Source organism: Marasmius oreades, chromosome 4 (assembly GCF_018924745.1).
Source record: "Marasmius oreades isolate 03SP1 chromosome 4, whole genome shotgun sequence".
NCBI classification, from domain to species: Eukaryota; Fungi; Basidiomycota; class Agaricomycetes; order Agaricales; family Marasmiaceae; genus Marasmius; species Marasmius oreades.
In genome coordinates, this window is record NC_057326.1 from 2,526,034 (window position 1) to 2,542,517 (window position 16,484).

The 16,484-nt window shown below is 47.6% G+C and overlaps 10 protein-coding genes across 10 annotated transcripts; 3 read left to right on the plus strand and 7 right to left on the minus strand.

Moving 5' to 3' along the window:
- Position 1: 1 nt before the first annotated feature.
- On the minus strand, positions 2 to 918 carry E1B28_007615 (uncharacterized protein). The gene is made up of 2 exons (XM_043152369.1): positions 656 to 918; positions 2 to 609 (listed from the first exon to the last, which is right to left on the minus strand). Exons 1-2 carry the CDS (start codon positions 904 to 906, stop codon positions 288 to 290), a joined length of 573 nt encoding a protein of 190 aa, XP_043010455.1. The 5' UTR covers positions 907 to 918; the 3' UTR covers positions 2 to 287.
- A 19-nt stretch (positions 919 to 937) lies between these two features.
- On the plus strand, positions 938 to 2,714 carry E1B28_007616 (uncharacterized protein). The gene is made up of 6 exons (XM_043152370.1): positions 938 to 993; positions 1,056 to 1,134; positions 1,183 to 1,381; positions 1,435 to 1,708; positions 1,766 to 1,943; positions 1,996 to 2,714. Exons 1-6 carry the CDS (start codon positions 950 to 952, stop codon positions 2,419 to 2,421), a joined length of 1,200 nt encoding a protein of 399 aa, XP_043010456.1. The 5' UTR covers positions 938 to 949; the 3' UTR covers positions 2,422 to 2,714.
- Positions 2,715 to 2,795: 81 nt separating this feature from the next.
- E1B28_007617 (uncharacterized protein) lies at positions 2,796 to 5,194 on the plus strand (the record flags this gene model as incomplete). The annotated part of the gene is made up of 11 exons (XM_043152371.1): positions 2,796 to 3,121; positions 3,184 to 3,304; positions 3,359 to 3,534; positions 3,589 to 3,657; positions 3,722 to 3,767; positions 3,818 to 3,911; positions 4,124 to 4,668; positions 4,720 to 4,784; positions 4,833 to 4,934; positions 4,989 to 5,006; positions 5,059 to 5,194. The coding sequence occupies 11 exons, from the start codon at positions 2,796 to 2,798 to the stop codon at positions 5,192 to 5,194; spliced, it is 1,698 nt and encodes a 565-aa protein (XP_043010457.1).
- A 586-nt stretch (positions 5,195 to 5,780) lies between these two features.
- On the minus strand, positions 5,781 to 7,099 carry E1B28_007618 (uncharacterized protein; the record flags this gene model as incomplete). Its single annotated transcript, XM_043152372.1, has 9 exons — positions 5,781 to 5,912; positions 5,977 to 6,004; positions 6,059 to 6,122; positions 6,174 to 6,316; positions 6,370 to 6,556; positions 6,619 to 6,758; positions 6,815 to 6,892; positions 6,947 to 7,013; positions 7,075 to 7,099. 9 exons carry the CDS (start codon positions 7,097 to 7,099, stop codon positions 5,781 to 5,783), a joined length of 864 nt encoding a protein of 287 aa, XP_043010458.1.
- A 266-nt stretch (positions 7,100 to 7,365) lies between these two features.
- E1B28_007619 (uncharacterized protein) lies at positions 7,366 to 8,811 on the minus strand. The gene is made up of 5 exons (XM_043152373.1): positions 8,654 to 8,811; positions 8,426 to 8,598; positions 7,953 to 8,371; positions 7,817 to 7,896; positions 7,366 to 7,760 (listed from the first exon to the last, which is right to left on the minus strand). Exons 1-5 carry the CDS (start codon positions 8,799 to 8,801, stop codon positions 7,471 to 7,473), a joined length of 1,110 nt encoding a protein of 369 aa, XP_043010459.1. The 5' UTR covers positions 8,802 to 8,811; the 3' UTR covers positions 7,366 to 7,470.
- A 67-nt stretch (positions 8,812 to 8,878) lies between these two features.
- Positions 8,879 to 10,774, plus strand: E1B28_007620 (uncharacterized protein). The gene is made up of 6 exons (XM_043152374.1): positions 8,879 to 8,958; positions 9,123 to 9,200; positions 9,262 to 9,442; positions 9,494 to 9,893; positions 9,943 to 10,659; positions 10,740 to 10,774. The coding sequence occupies exons 1-5, from the start codon at positions 8,956 to 8,958 to the stop codon at positions 10,070 to 10,072; spliced, it is 792 nt and encodes a 263-aa protein (XP_043010460.1). The 5' UTR covers positions 8,879 to 8,955; the 3' UTR covers positions 10,073 to 10,659; positions 10,740 to 10,774.
- On the minus strand, positions 10,286 to 13,006 carry E1B28_007621 (uncharacterized protein; the record flags this gene model as incomplete). The annotated part of the gene is made up of 6 exons (XM_043152375.1): positions 11,765 to 13,006; positions 11,295 to 11,706; positions 11,048 to 11,241; positions 10,957 to 10,991; positions 10,677 to 10,905; positions 10,286 to 10,619 (listed from the first exon to the last, which is right to left on the minus strand). Exons 1-6 carry the CDS (start codon positions 12,775 to 12,777, stop codon positions 10,286 to 10,288), a joined length of 2,217 nt encoding a protein of 738 aa, XP_043010461.1. The 5' UTR covers positions 12,778 to 13,006.
- A 426-nt stretch (positions 13,007 to 13,432) lies between these two features.
- E1B28_007622 (uncharacterized protein) lies at positions 13,433 to 14,728 on the minus strand (the record flags this gene model as incomplete). Its single annotated transcript, XM_043152376.1, has 3 exons — positions 13,433 to 14,370; positions 14,426 to 14,500; positions 14,563 to 14,728. 3 exons carry the CDS (start codon positions 14,726 to 14,728, stop codon positions 13,433 to 13,435), a joined length of 1,179 nt encoding a protein of 392 aa, XP_043010462.1.
- Positions 14,729 to 15,218: 490 nt separating this feature from the next.
- E1B28_007623 (uncharacterized protein) lies at positions 15,219 to 15,630 on the minus strand (the record flags this gene model as incomplete). Its single annotated transcript, XM_043152377.1, has 3 exons — positions 15,219 to 15,305; positions 15,371 to 15,466; positions 15,532 to 15,630. 3 exons carry the CDS (start codon positions 15,628 to 15,630, stop codon positions 15,219 to 15,221), a joined length of 282 nt encoding a protein of 93 aa, XP_043010463.1.
- A 242-nt stretch (positions 15,631 to 15,872) lies between these two features.
- E1B28_007624 (uncharacterized protein) lies at positions 15,873 to 16,454 on the minus strand (the record flags this gene model as incomplete). The annotated part of the gene is made up of 1 exon (XM_043152378.1): positions 15,873 to 16,454. The coding sequence occupies one exon, from the start codon at positions 16,452 to 16,454 to the stop codon at positions 15,873 to 15,875; it is 582 nt and encodes a 193-aa protein (XP_043010464.1).
- Positions 16,455 to 16,484: the final 30 nt, after the last annotated feature.

Here is a 16,484-nt window from a genome sequence, read left to right on the forward strand (position 1 = left end):
GGTGAGGTTAATGTTCACACACTTGGAAACAACTGGTTTTCACGTGGACCCTAAGTACAACCTGGAAGGTACTTATTCAAGTCCGAAAGCGCAAGCGCCCTCTTACAGACTTGGGTCGAGCAGCTCCAGTGGACGAACGTGCGGAAAACGCGCGCCACGACCCTCGACAGACTCGATTGAATATATGCAACTCCTGGAAATTCCGGCCGACGCACTTTGATCTTTGCATAGAATTATTATTATTATTAACACGGGAAGCATGGCCTTGGCACGACCGTCACCAGTTTCTACGTCTGTTTCATCTTCTTTTCACCAGCAGTTCCACTTCCCTGCAGTGCTTCCGCTGCGCTGACAATTCCATACAACCTGAAAGCCATATCAATTGCCATAGTCAGTGGGATGACCAGAAAGGGCACGTATCCCGAAATCAAAATGCTGAACTGTGCGGTTGTAATGGCATTGGCATGAAAAGCCTGTGTGACGTGGAGAAGACACGGAAGAGTAGTCGTAGCAGTAGAAGCGCCGTATAAACATAGCAGGGGATAGATTTTCGGTGAGTTTTTGGTGAGACCTCGTATACCAAGCACGAATGTGGGTAGTTGGAATAATCTATTCACGGATCAGGACAGTAACTGGAGCTTGTTGAACAACGCACAGTTCCATGTAAATGAAGGAATGGAACCACATCAACTCGGTCGCTCCCTTTCCGCTCGCGATCCCAACCATGAGAGGGTCCTGGGTGAACTCCAGATACCACATCTGCAAACTGGTAAGGGCAGCGGGGGTAAATTTCGGTGGATATATCGCATTAAAGTCGAGAAGCAGAGAAATGGGGATGTGGAATGCGAAAAAGAGGGTGTAGACCAGGTCCAGAGGACGCGAAGTGAGGCTCCGAGGAAGAGACATGATATAGGAAATTTTTAATTATGTCAGCACCGGCAGGTTTGCCATGAATGTCAACGGCGATAGCCAGTCGAATGTCGTTTGTAAAATGTACATCTCTCCTCATCTTTTTGGTTTCTTTGGGGACTGATTCACTTGATGTACAAGGACAGATGTCGCAGACAGCTTTCCAGATACACATGCCCAAAATGTAACGTTCCATACTGCTCACTCACATGCTTTCGATCTTCTGTAAGTTTCGTACCGTACAAAACGTTAGTGTTCTGACTATCGATTTAGGTTCACTCCGATTGTTCAGAGACATTTTACAAGAAAGAAATCAAGGATGGCATCGCCGGCCAGCCTGCAGGGAATGCAGAGGAGCGGCTGAAGATGATGGAAATACTCAAGAGATTCGAGGAGAGCAACCTCGACGACGAAGGACCAGACGGCAGTGACGAAGACGACCTGGGTGATCGCTTCGAAGGACTCAATCTCGGTGCGGGTCCGCCTTCTTTCCCTTTCCATGAAGTAATAACCGAAATATTCAAGAAAACGCTGCGTATGAAGATATTTGGGGGAGACTCACCGAAGAAGAGAAGAATCGGTTCTTGAAAGCTGTTGATAATCCTGAAAGTGATCTAAGAAGAGATCTTCTCACTCACTCTCAGGAGGAGTGTGAACCATGGTGGGAAGGTCACCTCACCGATGATCATGAAGAACCTGAACGTCGGATGCCAGAACCGATGGAAATTCCTTCAGCGATGGTGAGAGCTACATCACTGCCCACAGGCCCGCCGTTGATCTACAATCTGTGTGCTATTTGGTACAACCGTCTGCTGGATTCGGATGTTGGAACCTTGCTCACTGTTTTCTTCAACAGCATTGCATACGCATACGCCACACGTCGTTTTGTGACGTCCCTACTTTCCAATGCGCCAGAAAAGGACGTGAGAGAAATGATATCGAAACTAGTCCCATTTCTCGCCGAAAGGAAGAGTACGACACTCCACACCAACTTGAATAGTTTGATCGTCGATATGTGGTCGCGTTTCGATCAAGTACGAAACTTCTTTTCTTAGGCTTGAATCCAACCTCACAGTGGTTTCACAGGATACAACCTCCAACTCCACTCTGTGTATTCTACTAGGTGATGTAGCTCAATTAATGCGCACACGTCCCCCCATCGCTCTCGTTCCCAACTCCACCTCTGTTGAACCAGGTCACGTAGATTATGGGTCCCATCCCAATCGATATCTCGCCCTCGTCCTTTCCGATCTTTACCACATCTACCGAGGCACGAAGCATATTGCACACAAACTGGTTTTTTATGCGGCTCATGTCTTGTCGACGCCTCCTGCTGTACTTCACTCGTTAGCAACGGATTTAGAAGACCGGTCGAAGGAGCACGGAAAGAAGGGAAATGAACTGCACGATTTTTGTGCAACAGAAACGAATCGGAAACGCGCGAGCAAAGTCGAAGGAGTGGCATTGGACTTGGAGCAGCAAAAGAAACTGCCGCTGGTAGTAGAACTCTGACCAATGGATCCTGAGATGAAGGCGCCGATGGAGAAGGAGCGCAACTGGACCAAGCAAAACCCAACATATGTCTTGTACCAGTTGCAAAGCGGTGACAGGATGAAAGAAGGAACTGATAGATTAGTGATCCTTGGAAAACAGAAGGCCAATCTACGACTCACCTATAATTTCCCATGTACAGTATTCCTGTTCACATGCAGAATGTACATCTAGAGGCTACTTTGTGGCCGTAGCAATTGTTGACAACTCCGCACGCAACCGGCAGCGGGTTGTTTTCGGCTACTCCCCCCTAGCCCCTTATAAGTACATTAATGCTCCGTTAGTATTTCCGAACTATAAAGACCGAGAGGACGGCATGTTTGTTCCCGTCCTCTATGCGTCCTTCTTTTTCTCAAATCATTCGACTCTGGGTCAGTAAACCTATCCGTTGGGTGCCTCCATTACTCTCCTTCATTTTCATTTTCTGGTTTTTCTGGCCTAGTCTATTCCATATCCCACCTCCGCATCGCCATCACGCCCCAATTGGACACCCACATCGACCTCCGTCTAGACCATGGCACGGAGATGTTGACCTTGATATCAACTGGCCATCTCGGGCGAGCGAAGTCAAAAAGGCGTTTATACATGCTTACGAGGGGTACAAGAAATATGCCTGGAGAGCGGATGAGTTGAAGCCAGTTCGTGCAGAACAAGTTAACAAGTGAGTTCTCGATGATATTCGCGATTCCAGTAATCATTGAGACTTTGACTCTCCACCTGCAGCTTCAACGGCTGGGGTGTAACGATGTACGATGCGCTAGATACGATGTGGATTATGGGGCTGAAAGACGATTTCAACGAGGCGGTGGACGTTATTGCTGAAGAAGATTTCGAGCTTTCTCCAGTGCGTTCAACTCGATCCATCTTCATTGTAGTTTTGAAACTGAATAGCTTGCAGAGCGATTTCGCCCCATTTTTCGAAACCGTTATTAGATATCTTGGCGGACTATTATCTGCATACGCTTTATCTGGAAACACTATACTCCTTCAAAAAGCAGACCAACTAGGACATGCACTCCTACCCGCGTTCGAGACCCCTTCAGGGCTCCCCATGTTCGCTGTGAACACTCTGACGTAGGTATTCCCCGCCTACCTTCGTTACAAGGGGTTCCCATTCTACTTTCACAGTGGTACTACTCGAGGAGGATGGACAGGCTCAACATTATGGGCGGAAGCGTTGAGTAACCAGATGGAGTAGTGCGTCCTCAGCTTTTCTCTTCCTTGTATGTATGTCAGTGCTGATGTTATGTTTATCATGTAGCAAGTACCTCGCGCATCTCACCGGAAAGAGAGAATACTTTGAGAAGGTGAAAAGGGTCCTCTTCTGATTTACTATCAGACTCAAGACATGCGATAGACGGAACGCGCGATGAAGGCCATGTACGACTCGAATATCACTGATGGCATTTTCCCGACACAATGGAATACCAACAGGGCGACGCCAAGTAGTAGTATGTGGATATGCGCGTTGATCCAGGGTCTCACCAGTATTGATCCTTCCGGCAGACCAGTTTTCAGTAGGCTCGTATGCCGACAGCGCACACGAGTATTTACTCAAGCAGTGGCTACTAACGGGCCGTTCTGAAACCAAAGTCCGCGATTTATGCTCGTAGATTTCTTCGACAGACATCAATCGAACCTACTGACCATTCATTTTATCCAGATGTCCAAGCTTCCACCTCCATAATTCAAAACTTGCTTTACATCTCTCCTGATAGAGACCTTCTCTATGTGACCGACACCACATTTGATCCCTCCAACAAAACCATTCCACACGTTCCTTCTCACAGATTCGAACATTTATCATGCTTCCTTCCGGGTTTACTCGCCCTCGGCGTCAACACACTCAATTTCGACGATCCTGATGTTAGTTGGTTCGACAAAGAACAGCGGGAGCTTCATTTATGGGCCGCTCAGGGCCTCGCTTATGCCTGTTGGCTAAGCTATGCAGATCAGAAAACGGGACTGGGACCGGACGAGATGTATATGTTATATACGCCGTCGGAGGTCTTGACGGAGACAACGAATGGGAGGGTTTCGACCGTTCCTCAGAGACCAAAGGGCTTATGGATCGATCTTGTAGACGAGTGGAAAAGGCTCGGAAAACCGCATAGAAGACCACCTGGATTGAGAGAGGTACCATCGGAACCTATATCCAGTAGGAGAGGCTATACACATGGCAAGTCGTCGTATCTGTTGAGGCCAGAGGTAAGTGTTAGTGGTTCGACAACACAGCTGGTTTTCCTCATCTTCTATCAGACGATTGAAAGTTTTTATATCCTGTGGCGGACCACCGGCGATGAGAGATGGCGAGATCGAGGATGGTGAAGATGTCCCGATGTTCTCATGTGACTAAACTGACACTGCTCCAGGGCTATCTTCGAAGCAATCGAGAGGCACGCTAAAACAGAATACGGTTATGCTAGTGTGCTGGCTGTTGACAAGACTCCGGTGTTGAAGGACGAGATGCCAAGGTAATCGTTCTGACTCTTGTTCATGGCAAATGTTCACGCGGTTTCTTGTTCAAGTTATTTCTTGGCTGAGACGTAAGTTAATCCTGGAATCACCTTGTTTTCGAACTAATCGCATTCTTCAAAGGCTCAAATACCTCTACCTGCTCTTCACTGATGAAGAGATTATACCACTTGATAAGTGGGTGTTCAACACCGAAGCCCATCCATTACCGATATTCGAATGGACGGACGAGGAAAAGGAGGTGTATGGAATAAACTAATCATGGTATAAACTTTGGTATAAACTCCCTAATCTTGCGGACTTCACCGCTTACAACGATCTATATTCATCCTGGCATATCCTCCCTCCTTGCATCATACCTATTTGCGGATTTCGGCACAACCCTCTCTCTAGTCTACATCCATCCTGGCATATCCACTGGTTAAATACACTTACTTCCCACTTGAGTGATGTGTTACTATAGGCAGAGTGATGGAAGAATGGCCATCGAGACGATGTCCTTTCCCAAACGTATTTGCTCGCGACAAGGGGCAAACAGTGAGCAGCCTCGCCGTGACGTAGGTTGCGTTGAGGAGGTTGAGGCGAAGTCAAGCGGGGCGGCGCCCTACCACCACCCTTCAGTATATGCATTTCAACCAGTTCGCTGCGTACGGTTGTCTCGCAGGTCAATACATCTGTTTTGATCATATATCCGTAGCAGTGTAGTAATTCGTGTCTTTAGTTTGCCACTAGGGAATATGTGGACGCCGGACGCCTTTCCTTATGTTTTGTTATGAATTTACTAAGAAAACCTTAAATCCGGATATAAGTACATACCACTATATCAGGAAGAACTGCGCTACTGCTCAGGTCCGAAAATGATGAGTCCCAGTGTCCCATGTTATAGTAGCATCTATGGCTGTGAATGTCATATTCTCGGGGTCTGTTGAAGTCTCTCTCCCTCCCAAACTATTAAGATGAAGAATGAGACGACATCCCTGGGACAACGTCAATTCCCACGTGAGATAGCGAAAGATAAAGCAGAGCCTAGGGACAACATACCGCGCAGGAGGTGATTGAGATGAGGATCCTGAGACCGCAGGACGTTAGTAATGAAACCAAGTGGTATGCTGAACAACATCACGGGAAGGCAAAAATAACTGCAACTCCTCTTCTATATGTTCCGAATGTGTATGCAGCGAGTATTCCTTCGGAGGTATCAGACAGCAAAATGATAACCCTTCACCGAGTCTACACACCACAGATGGCCGCGAAAACAGAGAGCGCATCCCTGTTCAACACAGAGGCAAGGGTTGGAGGGTGTGGCCAGAGATCTTTGAAAGACCATGTCTTTGTCAACGTCAGCCAACACAATGCACAGTGTATGGCCATTTCGCCCAACCTAAATAATCCGATGAATAAGTCGAAAGAGAGGGTGCAGGTGCAGTGTTTTACACGAATAACGCAAGTCCTGGCTCTTCATGGAGTTTGACAGCCGCGATACAGATATAATTGAAGTGTACGGAGCTAGTAGCATTCGGTAATAATCGAGCTAAACCCCACACTGCTGTGGTTGATTTCAGGAGGAGTATAAGTCCGAGGAAGGACGCCATTTCTTGGCTTTTGTTGTAGAGCGCGTATACTGATGAATACACTGATCAGCCGGAAGCGAAACTAGGGGAAGAGCTTGGTTGATATGTTCACCTCGTAACATCAGTATGGTGTCCAAGATCAGAAGCGAAAAAAGCAATACGCAAATCTTGAATATGAGGTGCACAAAGCAGATGTTATGTGGGATCGCAGTGTAATTGTACTTCCAGATGGTGGCGATAACGATATTGCAGCTGGAACCAAGTTGATTTAAACACTTTTTGCCCAACACATTGAAAACCCCACTTACATCTGAATAACGAGAACGAGATACCTAGATAGTATGTATAACCAGTGAACGGGACTATGGATAGCCTTTGAGGGAGACCTAGATTAAAATCAATGTCAACTAAGGATGAATTGGAAAGTGCAGGTGACTCACTTCCAGAAATCGCGTTCCCCTTGTCGAGTGAAATACGCATCGATAAAAGTCAAGCTGAATCCTAGAACTGTACGAAATTCGGAATGGAGGTGAGTCTATTCGCGTACTATGAATGGAGCGTCACTCACCTGCCGCTGCGAGGTGGGCATTCATTGGGTTCGAGCATGAGCAACTTTTCCCCAGGAAATTATGTATATATATATGCCTGTTAGTAAGTACTCAATTACCTCGTGTTTGAGCCTTGTATTGTATTACCGACCTTTCATCTCACATGACATTTTGGAGCACTAGTAGCCTTCACCATTTCTCAGCGCTTTCAGCCCTGGAACCCGCCGAGAGACCGCGTGATTTTTGAAACAAACCACGATAAAATGAGTGGATGATAATCGATATAATGTCTCGACCTTAATCATTCCATGGCACTAAATGACATTCTTATTGAAACATTGTCTGGGTTGGAACTTTGTAAAGGGTAGGGTAGATTTCGAGGGTGAACAAAGCTGAATCATGCCACCTCTGTCTTGCTAGTTCGCGTTCCTTTCTTGATTCTTTTTCCGTTTCTTTTTCCTTTTGTCCCCTTCACCGCCTTTTGAACTGTGATTACTCGTGAGGTTTGTCGCAGTTCCACCAATAACATCTTCCTCTCTGGGCCGTTTCTTACCATTAACAGAGTTCACATCCTTCTCTGTTGCGAGCGGGGCCACCGAGACATTATGAGTCGGCTGTGTCGTTTCTGCAGGCTGGTCAGGATAGTAGCCTTCGGGAACCATTATTACCGGCTCTGAAAGAACGGCTCTATACGTTTTCCGCGTTTCTACATTTCAGACCAGTTCAGAGAAGGTGGCATTTACGAAAGGAATGTCGACTTACGTGCACGAAGGACTGTTGACTTTGCGTTCTTGGTCGATGCATCGTGGGCACCGTCTTGAGGCAGGCCTAACAAAGAAACACTAGTATCGAATACTTTAGAGCGAGCAACAACACACGTCATTTAGTATCAACTCACAGATTGGCAACGTCCCTCGGTGCTCTGAAATCTGCTTGCGCAACCACCCCTCCGCTGACAATGAGACCCTTGCCCTTAGTTACCCTGACGAGTTCCCTTGCAGAAGCCCACCAATTTCTTCTAGCACTAAGAGCACTTGGATCAGCTACCCCAGCTTCAACAAGTATCGGTTCACTTTCTCCACCGAGCGCCCCAGTATAGCTGATCTCAAAAACAGCGCCATTCTTTATCGCCGTCCTTATCAGAGTATGCTTCAGGTGAAACGGTGGGCGGGCCAGTGTGAGCGGTATGGATATGATATGTGTCGTCAGTTGTGACGGTAAAGTATGCGTAAGACACGCAAGTGCCAATGTTGCCTGATTTGTCGGGATCAAGCTCAGAAGGTCGTATGAGTTGAAATAAGGAATGTTGGCGTTGATCTAACGAACGACGATCAATAAAACTGCCCAAGTTTCAAGGCAGCCTCAACCTACAAGGCCGAAACCTTTCTCGCTGTCCTCGTCTAGGATTATGGTTAATCGTTTCAGGAACACGATTCCGTCGCGTCCCTTGAGCTGCGAAAGCAATCCATCGAGTAAATTCACGTGTATCTTCGGATCCACCTTCTTGTGAACGGTTTGGTTGAAAGCAATGACCCTATATCCTACTTATCTTTCGCACTCAGGGAGAAGACAAAGTAAAAAGAAATCGTTAAGGCCTACAGTGAACGAGTACATCGATTTGTGCATCTACCACGCGTAGCTGAGCTGCTGTGAACTGAGGGTCTTGATCAAATGCTTTCCCTTTTCCCTTTTTCGAGAAGTGGGTAGCTGTGGGTAATGATACCGGAAGGTTTAGATCGAAGAACATTGAGCGAAAGGTCCATTTCAACCCTAGATTAGGTGCTAGGAGTTATTCGAGGTATTTGCATATATTTGGCACTGGCGACACAGTCGAAAGTTGTGAGCAACGAACACCACCGTCGTCAGACCTCAAGACTCCCTCAAGCACCTCAAATCACAATATGGTTAGTCTATGATGCTGAACTGCGTCTGGAAATCTGTCTTCCTGTCTTTTGGTGGATTTAGAGGGTGGACTGGGCTGGCTGGCTGGATTGGTGGTCGGATGACATTGGGCAACTTCTCTCATCATCGAATGCCTTCTGACTGAGATTTCTTCTTTTCTACATAGGCTAGAGGACCCAAAAAGCATCTCAAGCGTCTCGCCGCACCCTCGTCATGGATGCTCGACAAATTGAGTGGAACCTATGTATGAAAAATCAACCTTAATTCGTTTCAGCACGGCCAATAACTAACTTCTCCGTCTCTAGGCCCCTCGTCCCTCTCCTGGTCCTCACAAGCTCCGCGAATCTCTCCCCCTCACTGTTTTCCTCCGCAATCGACTAAAGTACGCCTTGACTGGCCGTGAGGTCACCTCCATCGTCAAGCAGCGCTTGATCAAAATTGACGGAAAGGTCCGAACTGATCCTACTTACCCTGCTGGCTTTATGGGTGCGTCGATAATATCTCTTATGCGGTTGTGACTGATTCTTTTCACCACAGATGTTGTCTCGATCGAGAAGTCTGGCGAGCACTTCCGTCTGCTCTACGACGTCAAGGGCCGTTTCACTATCCACCGTATCACCCCCGAGGAGGCTACATATAAGCTTCTCAAAGTTCGCAAGGTCGCCCTGGGTGCTCGTGGCGTCCCCCACATCGTTACCCACGATGGTCGCACCATTCGATACCCTGACCCTTCCATCAAGGTCAACGACACCGTCAAATTCGACCTCGTGCAGAACAAGATAACCGACTTCGTTAGGTTTGATACCGGCAACATTGTTATGGTCACCGGAGGTCGTAATATGGGAAGGTCTGGTATCATCGTGCATCGTGAGAAACACATTGGGGACTTCGACATTGTTCACGTCAAAGACTCTCTTGACCGAACATTCGCTACCCGGTACGTTTTCACGTTGTTTTACCTGCACATGGCTGACTCATCCTTCTAGTCTTTCAAACATCTTTGTTGTCGGTGAGGGTATCAGACCATGGATATCCTTGCCTAAAGGCAAGGGTACCAAGCTTACCATTTCGGAGGAGAGAGATCTGAGGAGAAAAAGAACGACCGAGCAGCAGTAATCTCCTTGTGTTGCGTACCATCTTTTTCTACATGTATCCATGCGTATGACTGTATGGCCGCTTCATTACTTCATCACAATCCATGGGATAGGGATACCAGATTGGCGGTTTATACTTATAAAGCTAAAGGTATCTCAGTAAATCCTTCAAAACGAGAAGATCTTAAAACTATCACTGTTCTCATCAGACCATTCAATATTTATAAGTGTTGAACTACCAATAATCGGTATGCCGATTGGGGACAGTGTAATTGTTGCCTTGTTGTTTCCGTTCCGCTTCCCATTTACTCATCCAGCAAGTCATTTTTACTCTCGAGGTTTCGCTCCCCACATTTACAGTAGCGATCATCTTGGTCCACTCGAATGACAGCGCGAAACATGTCAGTTCAGAGAAGGACGAGTGTTCCGAATAAGGAACGGGATACACCTGAAACTTCGATGTCGAGTTGCGCGAGGGATGGAGGTCAACATATGTGTAGTTGTTATGCTGAACGCGCGCAATCACGGACCGCACAGTGGGGGCTTGTTCACCAGCAGGTGGGGAGTACCTGATAGAATTCAAGACTCACTGCGGGCAAACAAAGTATGGTGAGAATAGCACTTACGTCCATCCTGTAGGCCTAAAGCCTACTACCCTCGTAAAGTGACCCTTGAACTTGTTTAAATAGGGTTCCAATTTATCAGACGAGATGAAGCCCAGCGGGACTAAATGGACGTTGGCGGCTAAGGGGTTCGAAGTTAACAAGTTGTCCAGTTCAAGGTCGGCCTGACATCGAAGGATGGCTGCTTTGCGACTATCGCAATACACTTTGCTGTCCAAGGCTTTGGCGATGGCTAGATAACGGTGAATTGGGTGGATCCATATGTACAGGGCGGAATATGCACCTTTGACAATGCGTTCTTTGCCAATAGAGTATGTTCTAGTCGAAGAAATACACCATCGATCGACACATAAATGCATAAAGCTTAGACTTACCCTACGACCATCAATATATTTGCCTTCGCTTCTATCCCCTTCTCCTTCTCCCTCAACCCTGAACTGGAACTGGAACTGAGCCAGTTTGACATCGCCGAAGTCGACTTCGGGTCGTTCAAAGGTCGGTTTTCTGCAATTCGCTTGGCAAGTTCAGCGCAAGCTGAGATGACAAGAGGTTGAGGAGGAAACGTGTACTAAATGTGATGTAAGCGGGATGGTCAACACAAAGGTGAATGGAGGAGCGCACTCTAGGATCCAGATATGTCGTGTCCAAGTATACATGGTCTATTCTCTTCCCTCTTACAGCTGGATGAAAGACGTGTCGTGGCGACGCTCGGAAGTCACCACAATGAAGGTATCTAAATGTCCTGTCTGAGCCAACAAAAGCAGACTTGTAGTTGCTGTCCCCTGCATTGACGGTCTGTTTTCCTTCAAAGAAGAAAAGACAGGAGCCAGGACAGTGGTTCGCTTCGATGAGCGTGACCTGAACGCCTCCAGTGTTGGGAATCACGGAAGGAGCGTCCATAGGGAGCGGATGTACCCACTTAGGGTCGACTTTCAACATATGTTTTATCAAATTGGCGGTTCCTTCTGAGCAATAGATCGGCCCAGTTTTCCAGGAAGATGAGAGGTTTGTATAATGGTCTGAATGGGCGTGCCTGTTGTGAGAAGGAATGGTTGTGACTCATCAGATAGACTGGGAGAACAGATACTAACGTTAAAAAATATGCATTCACCCCAGGTATGGACCCATATCGAAACGCATCGACAGCTATTGGCATTCCCTGGAGCACTTTATAGAACGGTGCTTTTCGTCTGTCACCTTTTTGAGTTTTAAAGGGCTTGAGACTACGATCTTCCATTGAATCCGCTTCTTTCCAAGCTTCATTTTCTTTATGGGAAGCCATGAGTACGGAATACGCATCCTTTCTGCTGGAAGTAGCCGAAGCGCAAGGGTGAGGAGCCACAAGGCTAGTTAATGGCCGAAGGTTTGATTTCAAGGCACTTTCGAGAATCGATGGCGAGTTTACTTGTGGCTCTTCCAGGAATTCGATTTCATCAGTGTCTTCATCCTCGTCGTCATCTTCCATGCGTTCGTCATCTCCCATGACCCAGTCATCGTCGATGCGGCTATCATACATCCCCTTGTCCGAGGAGCACTCTTGAACCGATTTGGAAGGACCCGCTTCAGGATTGGTGGGCAAGTTCGTGACATGAGTAGCAGTGGCACCCAAGAGTTCCGAGGGGGAACCAAACGATGTATCTTCACCTGTCAGGGAAAAGACAACTGGGCCTGGTGGAACCGTGTTGATTAGCGGTCGAGTCGAGGGCAAAATGGATTCATCAGGGGGTCCGAAAGCACCAGACGCTGTGACCGTCGAGGTAAACATACAACCATCCATCATGCTGGCATCCGTCGTTGTCTTTTTCGGTTTCTGACGTACAGAGTGTAGCCCATAACCGGACTCAACCGAAGCGTACTGGTTCGATGTACGTCTTTTCTTGGTGACGCAGACTGGGCCTATTCCTTCATCCGAATCTGAAGGAATAATTATGATATCTTCTGGATCTGGTGGAATAGAATCAAGGTTGGATGTCTTGCGGCGTTTCGGTTTGCTCGGTGTGGGCTTCTGGGATGATAGCGTTGGTTGACCGGGAGTCGAAGTGGCATGACCAAACCAGGTCAAGAGAGTGTTTGATTGAGGAGAGGGAGCTTTCTTCTTCGCCATCGAGACTGCAGCTGGCAACCTAGCTGTCCGGTAATGGCAACAAGGACCGTCAGGAGTCTCACTTTCTTGTCGGGGCCGTCAATGGTGACTCGGTTGAGGTGTCAGGTCGTGATTTTCCTTTATAATTTTTGGAGTTGATTGAGTACCGATACGTCGACGAGGCGATGTGTTTTGAGGAGAAAATTTCAATAAAATCGAACGTTGAGGACGTTCGTCGGTTGACGGCGGGTGACGCGTTGACGCCGTGACTCCGGACCGGCGAATATCCTTTTCCATCTCGGCGCCATGGTCTTTAGAATTGGCAGAGAATGATAAATAAAAGTCTGTTGAAAGCCTGGCGCTGTTTTAAGCTTTATTGAACTCGGCAGCACTTCATCAATGCATCAAAGGCGACTGACGGACGGGAGTCGCATTTCTGTGCGTACGCTAGCAGCATGGTTCCTATGTGCTACATGTATCTACTAGTAGCATCTACAGTGGCACCGCGAATTATGCTCAACCTGAAATATCGTATGAGCTCCAGCTTCAATTCAAGCTCGTTCCGACTCTTATGATGTATGTACCAGCCACACTTGTATTTATAAGTTGAGTAATCTAGAAATTTAACGTATCCATCGTAAAGATAGCGCATGCCATTCAACTGCCTGGAACTAGGCTACAACCAACCTAATCTCAGCGATAGTTCTAAACCGTCCATCTGCCAGACTCCGTCATATCTCATGGACATGAAATCACCACCGCAGAACGGAGCAATGATATCCAGTCTCTTCGGTGGTTTGTCCCACTCGTTTACCTCGCACGCCGCCCCTTCGTAGCCAACCCGAAATTTCCTCTCCAAGTCAACAAGTTCCTGATACCCCTTTTTCCTCACATGCTTGACCTCCCTAAGAGAGAGACGCGTGTGAAGATAAGTATGGATATCCAGTAAAACATCGAATACCGTTATTTCACAAGCATGGGGCCGTAGGACGCTGCGTATAGGTCCCCAGAGCTTCGTCCAGGATTTGGCTATGAGACCGCCCTCAATGTAAATCAAGAGGATCGACACTCCAGGGCATGCAGGGGCACTCAGAATGTCGAGGTCGAAGGGATAAGAAACGGGATATCGACTCCTAGCCGTTGTGGGTGGTAAAAGAGCGGACCAGACAAGCGGACAATAAGATGTTAACTCTGGATGCAATGAGATGGACGGTGTCGCAATAGGCGAAGAGACCAGCGGGAGGGAGGATTGTAAGAAGGCGGGATCGTGGTACGTCTGAGAATGGGTGTTGAAATAAGATCCTGGTGATATCTGCAGAGGGGTGGGTGCGTATATATTCAGAAAACCGGGAGTTGGACTGCCTAACTGACAAGTATGAGGTGAGTGGATAGGAGAAGGGCAATACGGATCCACAGTAGGCGGCGGAAATTGGGCGACATTCATAGAGGTTTGAGGGGATAATGGAATCCCAGGAAACAGGGGGGGTCGTAGCGGACTACTTTTCCTCGGAGATCGAACCCTGCTTGGGGATATGGGACTTTGATATCTTCGTGTAGAAGAAGGGGAGGTAACAATAATTGACTTCCTCTTATACACTGATCGACGTCGCTCGGCTAGATTAAAAGGAACATCTCAGGACTAAGAACAAATAGAAGGAAGTTTACGTACCGCCGTGTTGGCTAGCAAGCTCTACATTGGTGATACACGAAAGAATCCTTGTTGTGCGCGTCGGATGGCCAGACCCTTGGTAAGCGGAAATGGTTAGTTTCTACACATGCCACTGAGCCTTCCGAATTACTATTCACCAAAAGATGTGCCATTATAGTTTCGAGATGTTCGAAGAATCGTGCGAGTAGGAAGACTTGTTCTGTGACTCGGTTGCGCAAGCAATGTAGGCCCAAGGTGATGCTTCCTAAAATGAACGGTATGCCGTACCGTCACTGTGTGTTCGGGAGCTTGATTTTCGAACATAATGGCCTCGAAGGAAATACAGATTTAACGGCGGAGGAGAGAAATGTTGAATGAGGCAAATGTGGTGTGAATGTTGTCCGTAATGGTGGTTTGGTGAAACAAGGATATAGTAGAGTATCAGCGTGCTCGAGTCGCGTCATATGGCTACGAAGCGAACAATAGACGATTCTCAAAACCAAAAGCGTTCAACAATGGGACTCTACCACATCCGCCACAACACGTCCGTGTGCTGCCACCACGGTGGTGACGGGTAGCAGAAGGTGAACGCTGAGCACGCTTGGGACAACGTAAACTGAAACCAAAACCCTATAGCTCAAGTTGAAGATGAGTATTAATGATATTGGTGCGAAGAGTATATGCTCGCGATACCTCTGGCGCACCCATGTTCCCAGTTCAGTAAAGATAAAGGAAAGGCAATGTGGGCGCCCCGCTCGTGCGTGAGAACAATGTGCTGATCGTGAGTTTCGGCCATGGGGTCAAAGTGGTGAATCTAAAAAGTTTTGAGGTGTACTGGGAAACATACTTCGTCTTCCGACCTGGGATAGTGATAGGTTGTCGCTTGATCGGAGAGGTTATACTGAGCCTAGAGCGTCAACTTGACGGAACAGAACATGATGGGATAATACTAAGCGTGAGATTTACCTGACTTGTGACCTTGTAGCTCTGAAGGGAATAAGTTTTGGTAGTGTCAGGTCTCAGCGTGATGAAGGTAGTATTGTCAGGAAGCACTCTAGAATCCTTGAGCACTATGTTCCATAAAAATAGCGCGATAAAGATCCGAGGTCTCCAACGTGAGGACCAACTGTTCCCTGAATTCTTGATGTATCTGGGTGGTACACCTTGGGGAATTTGACTTGAGAAAGTTGCGGTCCTTCAGCGACATGGGCAAGTGCCAATTTCATGACGGAGAGATCCTGAGAGTTGGCGGCCGCTGCCTGCAGCAAGTTCAAGAGTTCCGGGTCAAGCACTTGAACTTTCGTCCCTCGAGTAGCACAAAACCTACCAAGCCAATCAAGATCTGAGAGCAGTCACAAGGGCGTAACATGAACGAACTCACTTCCTGGATAATGTAGTTTAACTTGCTGGAACAAGAATTGCCGAGATGTATACCTATCCACAAAATTTGACATACTCTATATCCATATCAATCACAACTACCATCGCGAGGTCCATTCTTCCATCGCTCATCCAGCTTTTCCAATGTGCAGTCAAAGGGTTTTTTCCCCAACTTCAAGTTGACCTCGTTATGTCGCTCGCAAAGCCACTTGCTTAGTCCTGCTCTACTGCTCACGTCCGGTGGATTGACTTTGACGTCTTGACCAAAATCATCCGCGCAATGCGAGCAAGGATAAAGGGTGGGGATAGCACGGATCAGCAAGAGCATGTTAGCTCTGTGATTTGGAGTGGGACGATTAGGATAATACGCAGCAGTGCTATGAAGGAAAGTCCAGGTAGCGTTGCCTAGCTGCTCCACATCCGGCGGGCAATGTGCAGGTGGTCTGTCGGGTTCATTCGAGGATGATGAAGGACCAAAGGCCATCAAGGTCGATGATTTCCCCTTCTCCTCGCCTTCAGATTTTTGCAGTCTTCTCCAGTTCCGAAATGCAGTACATGGCTTGCAGGGTTTACCGTCTGGGCCCAAAACGACTCCAAGTTGAGCTACCTTCGCGGTCGAATCAGTCTGTTTGACGACTGGTTCCTCGGAATCGGTATTCGCTTCTGCCATGACGGTGATTCAGTGACTTCCAACGACCGA